General features: G+C 42.0%; 1 protein-coding gene across 3 annotated transcripts in view; it reads left to right on the top strand.

Moving 5' to 3' along the window:
- The window catches only part of FGD4 (FYVE, RhoGEF and PH domain containing 4), a 205,445-nt gene that overhangs the window by 145,192 nt on the left and 41,375 nt on the right, over positions 1-18,878 (top strand). For all 3 annotated transcript variants that reach the window (XM_044990282.1, XM_044990291.1, XM_044990301.1), the window contains 2 exons: positions 3,793-3,976; positions 8,112-8,589. In XM_044990282.1, the coding sequence (XP_044846217.1) occupies positions 3,793-3,976; positions 8,112-8,589 (662 nt within the window). The remainder of the gene's footprint in view (positions 1-3,792; positions 3,977-8,111; positions 8,590-18,878) is intronic.

The raw sequence follows: 18,878 nt of genomic DNA, 5'->3' as shown, positions 1-18,878 counted from the left end.
AGAAACTCATTTTTCTGCCGGGAAGCAAAGGGAAGCCACAAGATCAGTCATGCAACCCTCCCAAGCAGTGTGTTTCATATGCCTAGGACAGCTGGCAGAGAGAGAAATCACTGGGGAGCAGGGGATAGGACTGGGGAAGACCTGGCTGGTGGCTCCTACTCTGTGCTAGGCTCAGCTGCTAGTCCTGGCTGGGCTGGGGAGGACAGAACTTCCTCTTCCCCTGCACGGCATCCGGAGCTGTATCAGACCCACCCCCAGATTTCTCCCCCTGGCTATAGGAAGCTCTGCAAACTCCCCCCCACCTTCCCAGCTTCCTGCACCCATCACTCTTCAGCTGCAGGGGGGATCACTGTATAGGGAGCTGCTCCTCCATCTGGCCAACTCCCATGCATCCAGACCTCCTCATATCCAGACCCTCCCACCCCCCGAATCCCTGCACTGAGCCCCACTTCCCCTGCACTGGGACCACCCGACAAGCCACCCACACCCAGATCCCCACCCTACTGACCCCGAACCAGCTGAACATGGATCCCCACCCCACTGAGACCCACTACTCCAGCATCTGGACCCCCACACACCCAGACCTCCCCCGCTGAGTTCCATTACCATTGCACCTAGAACCCCCCAACAAGCCGCTGTGCATCCAGATCCCCCACTGACCTGCCCACACTCAGATTGCCCCACATAGAATCCTCTCAGCCACACCTGGATCCCCCCACACTAAGCCCCTTCACACTTGGGTCATGCCTTGCTGAGCCTGCCTGCCCACAAGTGGTGCAGCTGTCATAGAAGAGCAGGGCCCTGAGGTGTTTCTGGGGCAGGTCCAGTCCTTGGATTGTGTCAGGGTTGGGTGCAGCCTCACCTTTGAGTCAGTGTCGCTGGGGAAGCTGCGCAGTGATCTCCCACCTCTGTGCAGCCAGTGGCCTGTGCTCCCCAATGCCATGCTGGAGCCTCCATGTTTATTTGACAAATAAATTTTGCAGAATTTTAAAATATTGGGTGCAGAATGCCCTCCGGAGTATAACTATTTTCTTCAACACGGTCTTTAAATCTTGGATGATAGGGCTTAAACTGCTTTCCATGAGGAACTGTTTCAGGATCTAGAAGTAGGCTTTATTGATAAGGGGGGAGGAGGGGACACCTGGTTGCGCACCTATGTCTCGTAAACTGCCTTAAATGATTGCCCTCTCCTTGATGGCATCATTTAAATAGTGTGCACGCTGTTTGTCCTTCAGTCAAACTATAGTTATTTATGACCTAACTCTTCAATCTTTCCTAAGAATGGAGTCCCTCTCCCTGTTTAACTCTGTGAATAATTACAATGTGAAGGTCTGATATTCAAGTAAAATATATGCAAAATCAGTAGAATCACAGGGAAAGGCGTGTCAGTGCTGCTAGGGAATTGTGTGGCTTTTAACCATGTACAGTACTATATATCAGTAGCTTCTAGGATGTTTACTCTTCTTAGTCATGGGTGACACATACCCTGTACTCGTGCCATCTACTATCCCCTCTTGGTGGCAGGGCCGCCCAGAGGATTCTGGGGGCCCGGGGTCTTCGGCGGCAGGGGGCCCTTCCGTTCCGGGACCCGCCGCCGAAGTGCCCCGAAGACCCACGGCGGGGACCCCCCCGCCGCCAAATTACCACCGAAGCGGGACCCGCCGCCGAAGTGCAGCCCGGTCTTCGGCGGCGGGGGGCACCCGCCGCGGGTCTTCGGGGCACTTTGGCGGCGGGTCCTGGAATGGAAGGGCCCCCCGCCGCCGAATTACCGCTGAGGACCGAGCTGAACTTCGGCGGCGGGTCCCGCTCCGTCTTCGGCGGTAATTCGCCAGCGGGGGGTCCTTCCGCCCCGGAGCGGACCCCCCGCCGGCGAAGACCGGGAGTGAGGAAGCTCCTGCGCCCGGCCCCGCAAGAGTTTTCCGGGCCCCCCGGAGCGAGTGAGGGACCCCGCTCCAGGGGCCCCGAAAAACTCTCGTGGGGGCCCCTGTGGGGCTCGGGGCCTGGGGCAAATTGCCCCTCTTGCCCCCCCCCCCCCGGGCGGCCCTGCTTGGTGGGAGTCTTGGTTTATTGGCTGGATGCAGGCTTTCAAAAGCTGATGGTCTTTAGTGGAAGTGTGATTCAGGAAGTAACAAAGTGGCCGCTCTTTTGACTTCCAATCAGTAACTTATTTGTTTGTTAAAGAAAGTGAAAGTGTGTGTGTGTGTGTGTGAACTTTTTCCTTTTCCACTTCTCATGTTGTTCCCTCTACCCACAATTAATTTTTGGGGGGCTGTTACATGTGATTTCTCCTCCCCCGCCCCTTTCCTTGCCTTTCAGAAGCCGGTTTGCTGCTCTGAAATGATCGCAGGAAGCAGTGTCAGGCCACAGTGGAAGCTCTGCCTCTCAGATGTGGGGGGTGGTGGTTTCTGATAGGGATAAGATTAGTTTGAAAGCTGCCAGCAGCTGTGACTCTGAAGGGCAGTGCTTCTCATGCAGCCTGGCCTGCTGCCTCTTGGCTACGGCTGTGTAAAACCAGTGTTGATTACTAACAATTCCAGAAACACTTGGCTATTGTAGGGATAAGGGATGAGGGGAAGGGAATGAAAGCGTTCTGGACACAGTAAGCAAATATCACTAACTATTTTGGTGGGAGGAAGGAGGCTAAACTTCATTGTAGAGCTGGTGATGCTGGGGTGGAGACTGAAAAGCCCCAGGATTTGAGGCAAATTCTAGAAAGCAAAAGGATCCATGTTGGCTCATTTTAGATTAAGAAACTGTACAACAGTTGCTTTATAACTAGCAAGCTATCTGTTCTTACTGTTCTTGTCTATGCCCTACCATACTGCTGCTGTTGGTTAGTGACCTGTAGTTCCATTGCTATAAACAAGGGAGGTGGTAGCGGGGCATTTTCCTCTAGGAACCCATGACTTGGGAGCTTACTTACCCATCTGGGTCTGCCAATGCCTGATTTCTCTCCCCCCCCCCCCAACTTTCTGGATGTGCTGCAAAGCTTATCCCTTTTGGGTGTTATGGAAAGGGGGTGATCAAAGGGAGGGACTTGCTGGATTTTTATTCATATCCAAGTCGTTATTTCTATTTTGCTTTATATTGTGTATTTCAAAGGGTGGGTATTTATAAAAGTTTGTATAAATCTAGATTAGTTTATATATAGGACCATATTGTCAGCCTCTGCAAAAGGGCACAGGTCCAGTGAAGTAAATGGAGCTGCACCTGTTCACGCCAATATAAGAGCTCATAGACTTTAGCCTTAGTGCTCAGGGCAATGTCTCTTGGTACTGGACAACCAAAACCGAAGCTTTCCTGAAGCAAAGCCCTTCTGATATCAGTTGGTGGGTGTGTGGGTGTGAGAGAGAGTGAGCACCAAAGTTTTGTTTGGCGCCTTTTTTAGCCTGTGCTGGGGAAGAGTGACTGGAATAATTCCTGTGCCCTTCATCACAGCTAGATCTTGGAATTATACTAGTTCTTATTTTGGGTAAAACTGCTGGTTATGAGGATCAAAACTGCTCCATTTGACTGCAGTAGATTCTATAAAGCAACTTGATTAGACTGTTAAAGTAGCACATTGACTGGCTTCTATCCAATAACTAACTAGATGTCTGACTGCATACAGTAAACGTTGAACTCAGGTATGAATTGGTAAGAGAATAATTACATTTAGGTGAACTCAAGGAACTTTTCTTGATGCTCCTGGTATCTGTTTCTGTCAGTCGGTCTATCTGTCTTCATTTTAGCAATGCAAAGTAACAGCTAATGTCTGTGGTGTGGGTTTTTTTTTCCATTTTTTTCTTACAGTGCCTCCAAAGCCAGTGCACTTGCAGAATTCATTTTTATCCATCACACACCAAACCCCTACACGGAAAGCTTTAGCTACTGCACAACCAAGAATGGAGGAAGTCACACCTACCTCTGCTTCTTGTGTGTCAAAGGAAAAACCCAGCAAGGTGTCAGATCTCATCAGTCGTTTTGAAGGAGGCGGGTACGTCACTTGCTTTCTTTTAAAAGTAAGGGGTAAAGGACGTGTCCTAATTCTTTTAACAACACTGTGTGTAGATTAATGAACTATAATGTATGGTGTAAATGAATGGCATACGTTGTGAAAGTATAAACTCCAGTATTGCTCTCACTGAAGTCAATGACAGTCTTGCTACTGATTTAAATGGGAACAGAGTAATGCCTATGATAACTATCTGATATCTCCCCAGGATTAGCTGCAACACAGGGCTTCTTGCTTTACAATATATTGTCTAATTGCAGTATTTCACTAAAAGGAAAAATGTGTTTAAACAAATCTAACTTGTGGTGGTCTGCCTAATACTTGTAAATGTTGATTTAGAATATTAATAATTAATAATAGAAACTTAACTTTTTTTAGGCCTTGGAATACACACTTTTTTCAAGGTTAGTTTCTCAAGCACAATCTGAAGTGAAGTAAATAATTTGCATGATTAAAACATCCTGAAAAATGTTCATAGTTTGGAATAAACATTTAAAATGAAATTGTTCAGGTAACCTTAATTCCTTTTGTGTTTAATAATAATCATCATGTTATTAGTGGAATCATTTGAAATCTTAATTTTCCTTTTGACTTTTCATGCAGGCTTACCCTTTCTGACATCATTCCGCATAAATAGGAAAACTAAATGGGTCACCTTCACTTATCTGTTTATGGTCCGTTTCACTTTCTGGTTGTAGTGAATTAGAACATTGCTGCTGCTGTTCATTTTACAAACGTGCAGGCAGATATTTAGAACACTGAAAAATATCCGCTGTGATGACATTTACTGTTCACATCATATTTTGTCAATCAAAATATACATGAAGGGACTAAATGCTCAAAAAACACACTTTTTTAGGCAGTGAGAAGAAACATATTTATAATACACCTCTACTTTGATATAACGCTGTCCTTGGGAGCCAAAAAATCTTACCTCATTAGAGGTGAAACCATGTTATATTGAACTTGCTTTGATCCACCGGAGTGCGCAGTCCCCCTCCGCTCCCCCCCCCGAGCACTGCTTTCCCGCTTTATATCTAAGTTCCTGTTATATCAGGTGGCGTTATATCGAGGTAGTGGTGTACTATAACAAACTTTTTATATCCATGTCCCAAGAGGTTTCCATAGTTCTCTATACACATGAAAGGTCAATTCCTCACTCAAGATATGATGTGTGCGAACATAAATTTAAAAGAAAAAAACTGGAATAACTACCATCCGAAGAGGGAATACATTTTAAGTGAACATAATTTCTGGTGTTATCTTCATCTTAAAAGGAGACATATCAAATAAAAACAAACCCCAGGTAGCTCTTTGTTTAAACAATTGGATAAATGGTCCTAAATATTATACGATGATCTTTCAGAAAGCTGTAAAACCTCAGACTGGGCCAATTCTAGGAGCAGCGAGAGTTCTGTAGTGGGTATATATAGCATTGGCCTTCCAATATCTCAAGGACATCAGCATTCTGAAGGAACATTTTGTACATGAATGTATGATTTATTATGCCTTGCCAGTCCACTAATTTAGGGCCAATGTGCACACATGCATCAGAGGGCAGAATTTGGCCTCCAGGCGGTGGAATGTATCCTAAGATAGGAGTAGTCCAGTACTGGAAGAGGAGACTTTTACTAGAAGACCAAGACTATCACAGGGATGATGAGCTTGATCTGTGAAAGGAAAAGGAGCCTCTAACCAACCCGAGATCTCATCTCACTGCTACACTGCTGTGACAGCTGTGAATAGGGAAAGGGGAAATATAGTGTTGGAGGATTTACAAGAATTCTTTCAGTTTAGGGCCCGCCCTCAATTTCCTTTTTGTTTTCCATTTTATAATTCTCCTGAAGTATCAGTCTCAGAATTCTTTTAACAGTCTGGTATCCTTAGGAAAGCTACTCTTACTCTTCCATCTGCTTTAATAGTTATCCAGTCTGGCAGTGACCTACTATGAGGCCTGTTTAACAAAAGAGAGGAAATGTCATGATGGAGCTGCATGATACAGGATGGGTTAACTGACTCTCGTTATGCCACATGATGAATTTTCACCCATCCTTCAAACTGAACTGCTTCATTTTTGGTTAAGGAGGGAAATAAAAGAAATCCGAACATAGCCATAGGACTCCACCCCTTCCAGCTTTTTTCCAAGGTTTTATCTTCTTGAGAGAGATCTGAGATGATCTCATGCATCTCCTTGATGCTGGAAAAAAAGGCAAGGAACTTTCTAACTACCCTCTAATATCAGGGTCTCCTGACTGGGAATTGCACAGGTAGCATGCTTTGATATCTGTCCTCCTCAGAAGGTGGTCAGTTGGTTCCATCTTTTGGGGATGTCTGAAAGGTTTTGAGAAGTCTGTACTATTTTATGACCAAAAGGGACTATAAATATTATGCTAAAGCCCTATTATTCCCTATTTACAATGTTTGTTCACTTTTACTTATAAACATGGGAATTACCTTACATGAAGAGATAATTGATCGAACTATCTAGTGTTTAATTTTACACACTAGCCTGTACCTGATTTCTAGAGCAAGGCTAATCCTCCTTTGAGAAGAAGCCTCCATAATACACCTACCCAGTTCTGTGTTGTTATTGCGGGTTGTGAAAAGAGAATTTTTTTCATATCCTCAGTTGGCAGTGTCCTGCTGCTTTAAAGCAGGAAGACTGATAGCCTCTGCTAATCTTTTGTTTTCATATACCCAAACTGTGCAGTAGTAAATTGTGATTGTGAATTACAGTAATAGGTTTTTGTTAGCTTGCACAGCACAAAAGCTAATAGAAATGGGGAAGATCTAGAATGATTCTTAACTATATGCAGCAATGTAATATATAAAAAAAATTTGGCATAAGAAAACCAAAATGAATCTATAGAAAGTTAACTATTTTTATAAATGAATGTAGCATAATATGCATTTCACTGAGTTTTTTAAAGGGTATAATTTTCACAAAACAAATTGCAAAGCAATTTTAATTTGTTTACATGCTGCAAAAAAAACAAACACAGAAAACCAAAATCCAAATGAAGTGCATTCATCAAACCACCAATAAACCTGTAGAGTCCAGAATATGGTTGTAATCGTTATTTTAAGGAAGAGTTATTTGGTAGTAAACCTGATGTTTCTAACCTTTCTAAATTAAGCTTGCAATGGAATTAATGGTCTTCACATATTACAAACAGTGCAGTAGGAAAACTGCATTATTTATCACTTTATACAAAATAGTTTTGTCACCACAGTTCTTAAAATTTTTTATTTTTGGTAAATATGAATTTCAAGTAAAACATCAACATGCAAGTATTCCTTTTCATCCCAGTGATTTTACAATAGTGCAATATAACTTTATTTTATAGAGTATCTTTAATGTTAACAGTAACCCAGAGTTGGAACCATGAAAGAATACCGCAGAAAGATAAAATTTGGGGTACATGCCAGGGATGGATGCATATTTGGAACTGACTTGAACTGATGAGGCCTGAAGAGAAAGAAAGCTTTCCTCTTGATAGTGACAAGGATCTGAAAGGGTGGCACTAAATAGGTTGACTGACCTGCGATAAGCATATAGAGCTAGATTAAGAATATAAAGCTTTTACTATATTCTGATAAAGAAAGGAATAGGGAAAAATTAAAAGAATGTTTCTTGCACACTTAAGTGTAGCCATGGACAGAGCATTGGACTGGGATTTAGGAGATCTGTATTCTATTTCCAGTTCTGCTGCTGGCCTGCTGAGTGACCATGAACAAGTCACTTCACTTGTGTGCCTCCGTTTCCCTGTCTATACAATGGGGATAACAACACTGGCCACCTTTGTAATGTTCTTTTGAGTTCTACTAGTGAAGAGTGTCATAAGTTGTTTATTAACAGGCAGATAATGGACACTATTTTAATTTCTAGAAGGATGTGTACTGTTGCCCTTGTGACTTGTTGAATTAAATATGGCATTACATCATGGAAGGCCTATATTAGACATGTTCTGCATAATTAAACATTTCTAATATTAGCAAATAAAAAATACCTTTGAAGAAATTTAAAGTTGTGCAATATAAATGCCGTCCTAAAATAAAATATTTTTCTAATGATTCCCTTAACTTTTTTTTTCTTTTTCTTTTTTTAACATTTTAGTTCCTCAAGTCATAGTGATTTGAAGAAAGAATCCTCTGTTGTAACGGTTGCTAAATCTCAAGGAAGATATGGGTCAGCATCACCTCAGCCAAAACTCATCTCCCAACACCCACTACAAAAGCAGGGAAATAATACAGATCAAACTCAGGTTGTACAGAAGCACACGGCCAATGGAGTAGTAGCACAAAGCCAGATGGAATGCAATGACAATAAATTACTGGAACATAGCACCAATACATCCACTCCAGCTTCAGATATTGCAGTCAACAGTAACTTAGTAAATGGGGAACAAGAAAGCACAACTACAGAATCCCTGCAAGCTACAATGATCTGCACAGGACAAACTTTTGACTGCTGCAGGACTCCAGGCAGGGAAACACTGTTCCCATCTGAAAATGAAACTGTAGAAACTAATACTAATGTAGAGGAAAAACAGAATGAGGAACTCGGTAAGGAAGATGAGCATGTAGAAGCAAAGGTAAAATTACATTCTGTATTTTTTCCTTGCATATAACTGTTCCTGTGTTTTTCCAGGTGTTTCATATAAAAAAAAAAAAGTTTTATAGAACTATTCAAAAAGGAAGATATTTTTTATTTCCCCCCTGATTTATTTTTTTAAACTTTGAAAAAAATGTGACCAGCTCTGCAAATAAATAAAATCAAATAAAACCAAAAACCTTTCAACAATAGATTAGCCTTTTAATGAGGCACTTTTGAAAATGCTGAATACTTTTAACCTGTGGAAATAGACCCAGGTTATGTGCTGTGCAGTGACATTATGATGTCCCAGTGCACCAAAACTGGGACTCCTCAAAGATCTTGAATATGCAAAATTTGGCAACCCTTCCAAATTGTTTGGTGAAGGAGGTAAGAGAGGATATTTGTGGAAAAGACTAACTGACCTGAACTTGCATGTCTAGTCATGTTGTTTGTGCCATGAGAGAGGGTGGAGGAACAAATGGTTGGAGTGGCAAAAAACACACACTAACACAGCAGCATCAAGACATCTGGAGACAGAACTGGCTTGTGAGAGCTTAGCTCGAGTATAACCCTCTGAACAGATCTAGCAAGACAATGGGAAGCCACTGGGATGTCCCAGTTAGACATAAGGGATGAAGAAATACATTTATCCCTTGTTGAAATCCCATTGAAGTCAGTGGAATTACACTGGGGATGAATCTGAGATTTCCTAGTAGAGATTTCTTTTGTTGTTGTTAAGAGGAAATGAGTGGGTGAAAGTGAATTGGTCTTGGAAAATATAACTGCAAAAAAAAAATCATATCCTGTTTCAAAATTCAGATGACTATGTAGTACAAGAGTCACTGTATTGTAACAAAACCATGGCCAGCTAGATTTGTGTGATTGCTGCTTTGCTGCACACCAGAGTCACTTGGAACTTCAGAGGGAAGAGAAGAATAGAACCAAGCTCTTGGTCTTGAAAGCACAGCCCACTAATACTTGAAGTAAAAGACAATCTCTGGCAACGTAGGGCCTGTCAGACAGAATTAGCAATGCTCAAGTGTGTGTGTCTCTCACACTCACCCACCCACCATGTGTCTCTCTCCCTACATGTCTGTTTGCTGTAGGATTATGTATTTTAGCAGTTTGTGAGTGTAGGCATTCATGATTTTGTACTGCTTTTTTTCCCTGATGTGTATTTTGTTCCCACAAATTTTGTCTTGCATATTTTCTTTTGGGTTTTCACTTATGGAAGAAACAACATATCACTGGGCATTTAATTTTGTATAGATGGTGATCCTGTGTGTGTGCAGGATAAACAGTGCATAGTAAACTTTCACATGTGCAGAGCTGAATATCTTAGCCAGTGAATGGGAGGTTATACTTGTTGCTGATGAAGAGTGTTAGGATCCCATCTGTGCATAGATCTGATAGGAATCCAAGGTACCTTTGCCCTGCCACACCTTCTATTATATTTCTTTGCTTCCTGTTCTGTGATGCCTGTTTCTTTTTATGTGCATGTCTAGTCCAGTACAATACACTAGACACTCCTTAGGCAATACAGAATGGGAATCCAAATTATGCAACAGGTGTTAGCAGTATGTACAGGAAAAGGCAGAAATGTGAGGCTGCTGGAACATAAAATACAGGAAGGAACTGGGCAAAAGCCTGAGGAAAATGCTAACGAGAGCAATCCCATCTGTGCCTGCTCTTGGCCTTGTGGATAACCAACAGATGTTATCTGGCCTAACTGACCAAAAAGAATAGGTATAATATTTGAACCAGTTATGGCTAGATGCATTATCCTTTGATGCTAGAAGAATAAAGAAGCAGACACAAAGTCAGAATGGTTAAAATCTAGAACAGTAAGACCAGCACCCAGTATATTACATTAGAGATGACAGCTGTTTCTGAACTATGTATTTGTTTGCAATACGAACAAGACCTTCGTTCTGTCCTGGGTGCAGATTTTTGTTACCATCTTCAAGAAACTGCAGAAGCAAATGATGTGAATGAGTATGGAAAAGAAATGCGTGTGAAATTTAATTTTTGCCTAACATCCTAAGTTGATTGCATTTACACTGTCCTGTTAGCAAAAAAAATATATCTAACAATTATCAATAGAAGTAGATATTTTTCTTAACATAATACAGTGGTTCCCAAACTCTGTACAGTGGTTCCCTTGGGGAGCCATGAAGAGCTCATGTGTGAGCCACAAGTGTTCGGGAACAAATTTTAATCTGTATGGCTGTTTTTGTTCCTAATTAGGACACAATTAAATTGGACTCTCAATTATGCTGCTGTTGGGACAGGGGCAGCTTCTGTGTCCTCCACTCCAAGGATGGACTCTCAGCTGAGAGACTTCCTGCTGGAGCATATAGTACCCATGGACTCTACATCAAAGCAACCATCCGTCTCTCCTCTCCCCCTCCCCCTCCCCCCACCGCCTCAGCCCAGGGCTAGAGACTTGGACTAGTGGGCCTTATGCTAGCACTCTAAAAATAGCTGTCTAGACAGTTGTGGCTTGGGCTGGAGCTCCAGCCCCTGGAGCCCATCCTCCTCTCTGTGCTTCAAAGCCCGAATCACTGCCAATAGCAGTGAACCTCCCAGCCTGAGCCACAAAGTTTACACAGCTGTTTTTAGAACAGTAGTGTGAGCCCTGCTAGCTAGGATTGCCAACCCTCCAGGACTATCCTGGAGTCTCCAGGAATTAAAGATTAGTTTTCAGTTAAAGATTATATCATGTGATGAAACCTCCAGGAATACATCCAACCAAAATTGGCAACTCTATCACCAGCCAAGTGTGTCTACTCGGACTGGGGGGCTGCTGCGTGAAGTATAAACATATTGAGAGGTTCCCAGTACTGGCGGCAGCAGCACCAGTGCCAGCAGATAGGGCAAGGAGACTGAGGTAGAGACAGGTGTGTCTTATCTTGATAATGGAATGATTTTTGCCAAGTGCTAAGCCTACATGTAGCATATCTTTGACCAAAGAAGGTGATTTTAATAAAGTTAAACAGAAGAGGAAGAAAAGTAGATAACACAATGATATTACATTAGATCTGGATATTCATGTCGCAGTATTACTGCAGAACATCCGCAGCTACAGTGTGTCATTTATTTTCAAATGTTAGTAACTGAAAGTATGACGCCAAGAGCATTTAGAAACCAGCACCTGGAATTCGTGAACAAAAGCCATGATTTTTCCTTCAGAAACTAGAAGAATTAAAGCATCCTTCCCCCCCCCCACCTTTCCTCCCCGCCCAAAAAGTTATGTCTAAAGAGGGCAAATCCTCAGAGGCATCTTATGTGTCCATGCAGATTACAAAAAGCAAACAAGCACACACCATTTGCAGAACCCGTCTCCTTCCAGAAATAATAGACATGTAGAATTCTGATTTGGGAAACAAGCAGCCATGACACTGAAAAACCATTTCTTTATCAAATAACACCTTCCATTGGTGCATTGATGACCTTGCAGAAAAGATCCAGGATCAGTTGATAGAACAAATTTAAGAAGAGTCAGTATTTGCACTGTAGCTTGATCAACCACAGACGTAGCTAACGTGGCTCAACTTCTGTGTTATCTGAGATTTATGAAAGCAAGTACAATAGATGAAGGACTTTTTATTTTGCAAAGAAATCCCGACCTGAAGAATCAGTGAGGAAATACTCATGATGGATGAAGGTCTTAACTGGGCTATGTGTGACGGGGCTGAGCATGGATGGGGCAGCAGCTATAACTGGAGAGACTATTGGGGTTTCAGCCATGGGTAAAGCAAGTGGCAACAGCAGCAATGTGGAAACTGGATGATTCATCGCCTAGCTTTGGCATCAAAGAAGTTGCACCCTGAAATACATGAAGCCCTCAACATTGTTGTTAAAATAATATAATAAAATCCTGGGCAGTGAACACGTTTTTTTTAGTATAATGTGCTGAGATGGGTTCTGACTACAGTCCCTTCACAGTAAAGTCAGGTGGTTGTCATGTGGGAAAGTGTTACAACACATCTTTAAATTGATTGATAAAATGAGAATTTCCCCCTTGGGAAAACAGACCTTGCAGATTACGTTTGTAAGGGGGGCTGCTTGGCCGCATTTGACTGATTTACCTGATGGACATATTTGGCAAATTGAATGCAAAGAACCTGACACTTCAAACTAGGAATACAGATATACTAGATATGAAAGAGAGAAAATCAGGGGATTTATAAAAAAAGATTTGTCTTTGGAGATGCCGCATAGGAAAGAGTTACTGAGGTGTTTCCAGATTTAGAGATGTTATCAGAGTTTTTTAATTTTTTTAGAAGAGGGAAAGTGATCAAAATTCTATTGAGACCAAATATTAACTCATTTTTTTCTGGATTATATTTCCATTTTGATGAATACTTTCCTGGAGTTGGACATGAATCTCCAAATACCAGTTGGAGTCGAAATCTGATATTGGTAACAGTTGACTCCATTCCAACCTTAGATATTTCATCTCAAAAAAAAAATCTTAGAATTTTCAAGTAAACTCACTCTGAAGACCAAGTTTTCAAATCCAACAAACCAGGAATTCTGGATTTCTGTTAGAGAGTACAAAGAAGTCAGTGATAAAGCTATGAAAATACTGGTTCCATTTGCTCCCAGTTATTACTTTAAGGCTGAGTTTTAAGCAGTGATTTCTGTGAAAACTAACCATAGAAATTGTTTACACTTGGAAACTAGCAGATATTCAACCAAATATTACACAAATATGCAGTTTGTAATGGGCCCACTCTTCTCACTAAAATCTTACTGTGTCTGAACATGCCAAAAATCCATATAATTAAATTATAGTTTTAAAAACCCAGATTAGACCAGTGCATATAATTAAACTGTAGACATTTAAAATCACAGAACTGTTCACGCTCTTGTGTCCTCCTGGAATCTAGTGTCAAATACCCAAAATATATATATATATATATATATTGGGTGTGTCAAATCACCAAGTTTTAAGATGGGGCAATGGAGCTGCGGTATTAAAAGCTAGAGAACCACTATGTAAACTACCAGCTATATTCCTTGACCACCAATTTAATGCTTTGAAACACAGTCCTAAAACTCAAGAAAAGAGAAGGAGAAGGAAATATCCTTGCTTTCTGAATTTATGTATCTTAAGAAAATAAGTAGATTTGATCCATTGCTTCAAGGATGGGGGTGAGTTTGAGGCTGGGGAGTAATGTGAAGCCAGAGCTCATAATTGAGAGCTAATTCTGAATGCTCTTCCCTGTTCCTTTTCTCAGTTCTATAGCAGGTAGATCTGACTGAGGCATTATGGAATTACAGGTTGTAAAGGGGTCCAGACAAAATTGTGACTAGACTTGGCAAAGGGTTGTTCTGTTGTTGCTGCAAAAATAATCCTGTATGGAACTTGTTGAGTTTTAAACACTTTACGGGATGTAAGAAAAAATCAAGAACTGCAAATAACACATGACAAAAGGCGTTTAAAGAGAAGATCTTAAGAAAATTGCCAGTCTTGCTACAGCAATACCTTCTGTAATAGGATGTGTGTGGCTTTTTTTGTTGTTGTTTTTTACCTGAAGACTGAATTGTACAAGAATGCCACAGCTGTATGAGAGAACACTCTGGGAGAAGTGTTCCATTAGAACTAACTGAAGACACCCCTCCAAAAGAAGTCTGACTACACATTTTGAATGTAGTGGAAAATCAGAATATAAACGATTGTGTTCTAGAGAGATGAAAATCAATTGTGTATTTTCAGTAAACAAAACATTTGTTTGACGTGCTTTTAGTGGCAGTGCTGCAGGCTGCAATATTGTAGGCACACTTAAGTATCCCAGAGTTCATGCACACTGCAGGTGTGATGTGATGCTTTTGGTCTGTGAAGAGGGAGGGAGAGTTTCTTGTAAGATGAACTTTCTGCCCGAAAAGGACACGCCTTTTGCCACACTTGTGAGGGAGAGAAAACAGCTCTCCTTTATCTCTATGCCCCAGGCTTTGTCTTCCCTGAAGGGGCAGAAGTCAGAGTGTGAACATTGCTGCATTTCCCTAGGGAAGAATACTCGAAATTTCATCCCTTTAGCATTGTGTATCCGGGTGACAGCAGTGTCTTAACTAGTGCTGTCCTACCTTCAGGGGTAATGAAATCTGTATACCCTTTCTTGGAGGTGGGTAGATATACAATACATTTATTTGTGTAATATTTGGCAGCTTGAAGGGAAGCTGAAGAGAGATACGTACTTAGTAAATAAGATGATATGATGTTGCCAGCTGTAATGATTTTATCGCAAGACTCATAATATGTGGTGTTTGCTTTAAAGCCCCAGCTGCTGGAACCAAGAGATTGCATGAGACCTTCAGTCTTCATTTAAATTAAATTTCTAGCCCACTTGATCGCAGAGAAAAGCTTGAAAATGTAGAGTCCATGTGACTTAAATGCTCAAACAGAAGTCAAATAAAAAGGAACGTCAAATGAATTATATTTTTAAATCTCATTGCTTTTAGGCCACTCGTTATTTTTGGGTTCCAACTAACGATTTTTGAATGAGAGTTTGGCAGTAGTGGTGATGTATAAAAATTATACATACTTTGTATTTTTCTCTCCACCCTTCGTATGTCAGTTGTTGTATTAGATTGTAAATTCTCTGAGGCAAGGACTCAGTCGGGAAAGGAAAGAATCATATTCTATACTCCCATACCCTCTTCATGTTTGCTGTCAGAATTGGAAAAGCTTTGTTGGTAAGGGATTGATATTAGTTTACTTCGATCTGCAAATTTCAGTAGAAACTGCCTCAAATAAATTGAGATGTAGTTCATAGAAAAAGTTTGATGTAAATTCACAGGATGTGTAAATCTATTGCAGGATTATGAAAAATGTCTACATACTGCTAATATTTTAAGTATGGAAGTGTAGTATGTTTTTTAATCTCTGCAGACTTTTTCTCACTATGGCTTAATGTCTCAGTTCAGGCAATAACTTAAATGTAAACTATTTGTTTTTTTGTTTTGTATCACCGTAAAATGATTCTGAGGGGGAGTAACACTAATAATTTTGTAGTAAGAAGTGTGTACCCAGACCACATAGAATGCATAATTTTAGGCATCATCTGTAAACTGATTAGTTATTTGCAATCCTGTCTGATGCATGGATTTTGCCAGTTGAGTTGGGTGAAACAGGAAAGGTGTTCTGGTCTGGGTGGTGTGACAAAGTTTCTCCTCTACCTTGGTGGGTCCTGCGCTTATTGGCAGATTTGCTCACCTCAGTGATCTTCCCCACAGTCTGGGTCAACTCCTCCTGTGTCTGATCAGGAGTTGGGAGGTTTACGGGGAACCCGGGCCCACCCTCTACTCCGGGTTCCAGCCCAGGGCCCTGTGGATTGCAGCTGTCTATAGTGCCTCCTGTAACAGCTGCATGACAGCTACAACTCCCTGGGCTACTTCCCCATGGCCTCCTCCAAACACCTCCTTTATCCTCACCACAGGACCTTCCTCTTGGTGTCTGATAACGCTTGTACTCCTCAGTCCTCCAGCAGCACACCCTCTCACTCTCACTCTCAGCTCCTTGCGCCTCTTGCTCCCAGCTCCTCACACGCACTTCCTCTCTTCTGGCTCCCCCTTGCCTGATTGGAGTGAGCTCCTTTTTAAACCCAGGTTCCCTGATTAGCCTGTCTTGATTGGCTGCAGGTGTTCTAATCAGCCTGTCTGCCTTAATTGGTTCTGGCAGGTTCCTGATTACTCTAGTGCAGCCCCTGTTCTGGTCATTCAGGGAAGAGAAAGCTACTCATCCAGTGACCAGTATATTTGCCCTCTACCAGACTCCTGTACCCCACTGGTTTGGATCTGTCACAGTGGTTAAATATTTTGAAAAAAACGGCTGTTGAAAGACTGAACACAAAAGTTATCTATTCCAAATTACTGGTTGGAATAGGTAACTCATAGCAGCATAGAGTTGCCAGGCATCCAGTTTTTGACCGGAACTCCCAGTCAAAAAGGGACCCACCCTGGTGGCTCCAGTTGCCACCACCAACCAGGTCATTAAAAGTCCAGTTGGTGGTGCAGCAGGGGCACAGGGCTAAGGCAGGCTCCCTGCCTGCCCTAGCTCAGTGTGGCTCTCAGAAGCGCTGCCAGGTCCCTGCAGCCCCTCTACGCATGGGCGGCCAAGAAGGCTCCGTGTGCTGCCCCTGCCCCGAGGACCAGCTCTGCAGTTTCATATTGGCTGGGAACAGCAACCAATGGGAGCTGCGGGGGTGGCGCCTGTGGGCGCGAGGGCAGTACGTGGAGCTTGCCTGACCGCCCTTGCCTCTAGGGGCTGCAAGGACCTGGTGGCTGCTTCCCAGGAGCCATGGTAAGCACTGCCAGGACCCTGCACCCAAAACCCTCTCCTGCACCAGCCCAGAGTCCTCTCTCACACCCAAACGCCTTCCCAGAGCCCGCACCCTCCTTCCCCCAACACCTTGTTAATCAACATTTTGGAATCTTATAGTTTTCATTTAATATTAATATTTTGTGTATAATAGAGAATACTTCTTTTTCTTATGTTCCTTTGTGATATTTCATGTAATAGATGATTTCCTGGAGCTATATCAAGCCATCAGGTTTTTTTTGGTTTTTTTAAGCAGTCCTCTTTACTGAGGTCAGTAGATAGTTTTGCTTAACCAAGAAGGCATGCTGTGGCTCAGTACATTATATATTTTACTATTCTTATTTGTATGTTCCATTTTTGTTGTATAAAATTGTAAGTTGTTTGTATACAACTAAAAGAAATCTAATTATAAATCATTAGTAGTTTGCCACAATACTGATCATAGTCAGAAAATGTTGGGTTTTATGTTCTTTTTTTGTTTTTTTACAAAATATGCCTTGTTTAGAGTTTTGTGGTTGGGGGACTAGTCAGGACACCATGAGGAGGAGAATGAGAATTTGGGGAGCAGAGGAGAGTGAGGACATGCATGAGGATGGCAGTGGCAGCAGAAGGCTGAGAATAGCTGAATCGGGGTATAGAGTGAGAGACTAGGAGAAGGCGTGGTTGAGTTTGAGTGCTTGTCTATGTGAGCAAATTTACTAATATGATTCTGGTAAATTATACTGTTATAGTTACAGCAGTATAACTCCCCATATGGACACTCCCATTCTGGAATAAGAGCACCTTTGTCTAGTTTATCTTATACCATTTCCAAAGCAACATAAAAGCAAATGATATAATTAGGATGGTAAATTTCCCTGTGTAGACCAGCCCTGACAGGGGCACAGAGAAGAAAGGTGCAGCAGGAGACAGAGGAGGCATAGGATTCAGGAGCATATTTAATGGAGAGGGGGTAATGTGGGAGCAGGAGAAGATGAGGGGAGGGGGAAATTGGGTGTCCATTTACCACAGGGTCCAGAAAAGAGACTGGAGAGGAGAATGTGGGGTGCAAGAGGGAGGCTAAGGTGAGTCAGAGGAACGTAAGAGGTAGAAGAAGACTAAACAAGATGGGAAAATGAAAAGGTTCAGGAAGAGACTAATAAGGCTGCAGAGGAAGAGAAGGTAACTGTGGGGAAAATATAAAGGGGAAAATATGGGGGCAGGAGACGGAAGTCAGTGGGATATTGAAGGAAATGGGACATGGGGAGACCAGGGTAGTGATCCAGCAGAGGACCAAAGAGGATAGAATGGCAGCTTCTCCACCCCTGGGGTTTAAGAGATGGCCCAGAGTGGAAATTCATACACACGTTTGTGTGGTGATAGGTTTCAGAGTAGTAGCCATGTTAGTCTACATCAGCAAAAACAACAAGTTGTTGTCAGCTGTTGAGGATAGGCCACTTCCACCTTAACTGAATTGGCCTCGTTAGCACTGACCCCCCATTTGGTAAGGCAGAGCTCATCTTTTCATGTGCTATAATATACATTTTGCTTATTGTATTTTTCACTCCATGAATCTGATTAAATGGGTTTTAGCCCACGAAAGCTTATGCCGAGATAAATTTGTTAGTCTCTAAGGTGCCACAAGGACTCGTTTGTGTATGTTCCAGGTTAAATTTTGGACCTGAAATCCTCTCACCCTTTGGTTGTGGGAAGCTTCCCCTTAAAAGGGGCAAAAAGCAGATGGCAAACTTTTTTTAAAATGTATTTGGCTTAAAAATGATAGGATTTTTTTTTAATCTCCCACATTTGAGGACCCTAACTCATGATGCGTTTAATGCTGCTTGGCAATATCGCAGTTACATTATTTGAACAAGTCTGTTGTTTAGCTGCTTGCTTTTTCCTTTAACTAGGTTCTGTAATACATACAAATATGCAAATAATGGGGACTAAAATAGTCCCCTGAAAATATGTAGTGAAATGGT

The sequence above is a fragment of the Mauremys mutica genome, chromosome 1 (assembly GCF_020497125.1).
Source record: "Mauremys mutica isolate MM-2020 ecotype Southern chromosome 1, ASM2049712v1, whole genome shotgun sequence".
NCBI lineage: Eukaryota > Metazoa > Chordata > Testudines > Geoemydidae > Mauremys > Mauremys mutica.
Note: the sequence above shows the minus strand (reverse complement) of the source record. Positions and strands in the feature narration are given on the sequence as shown.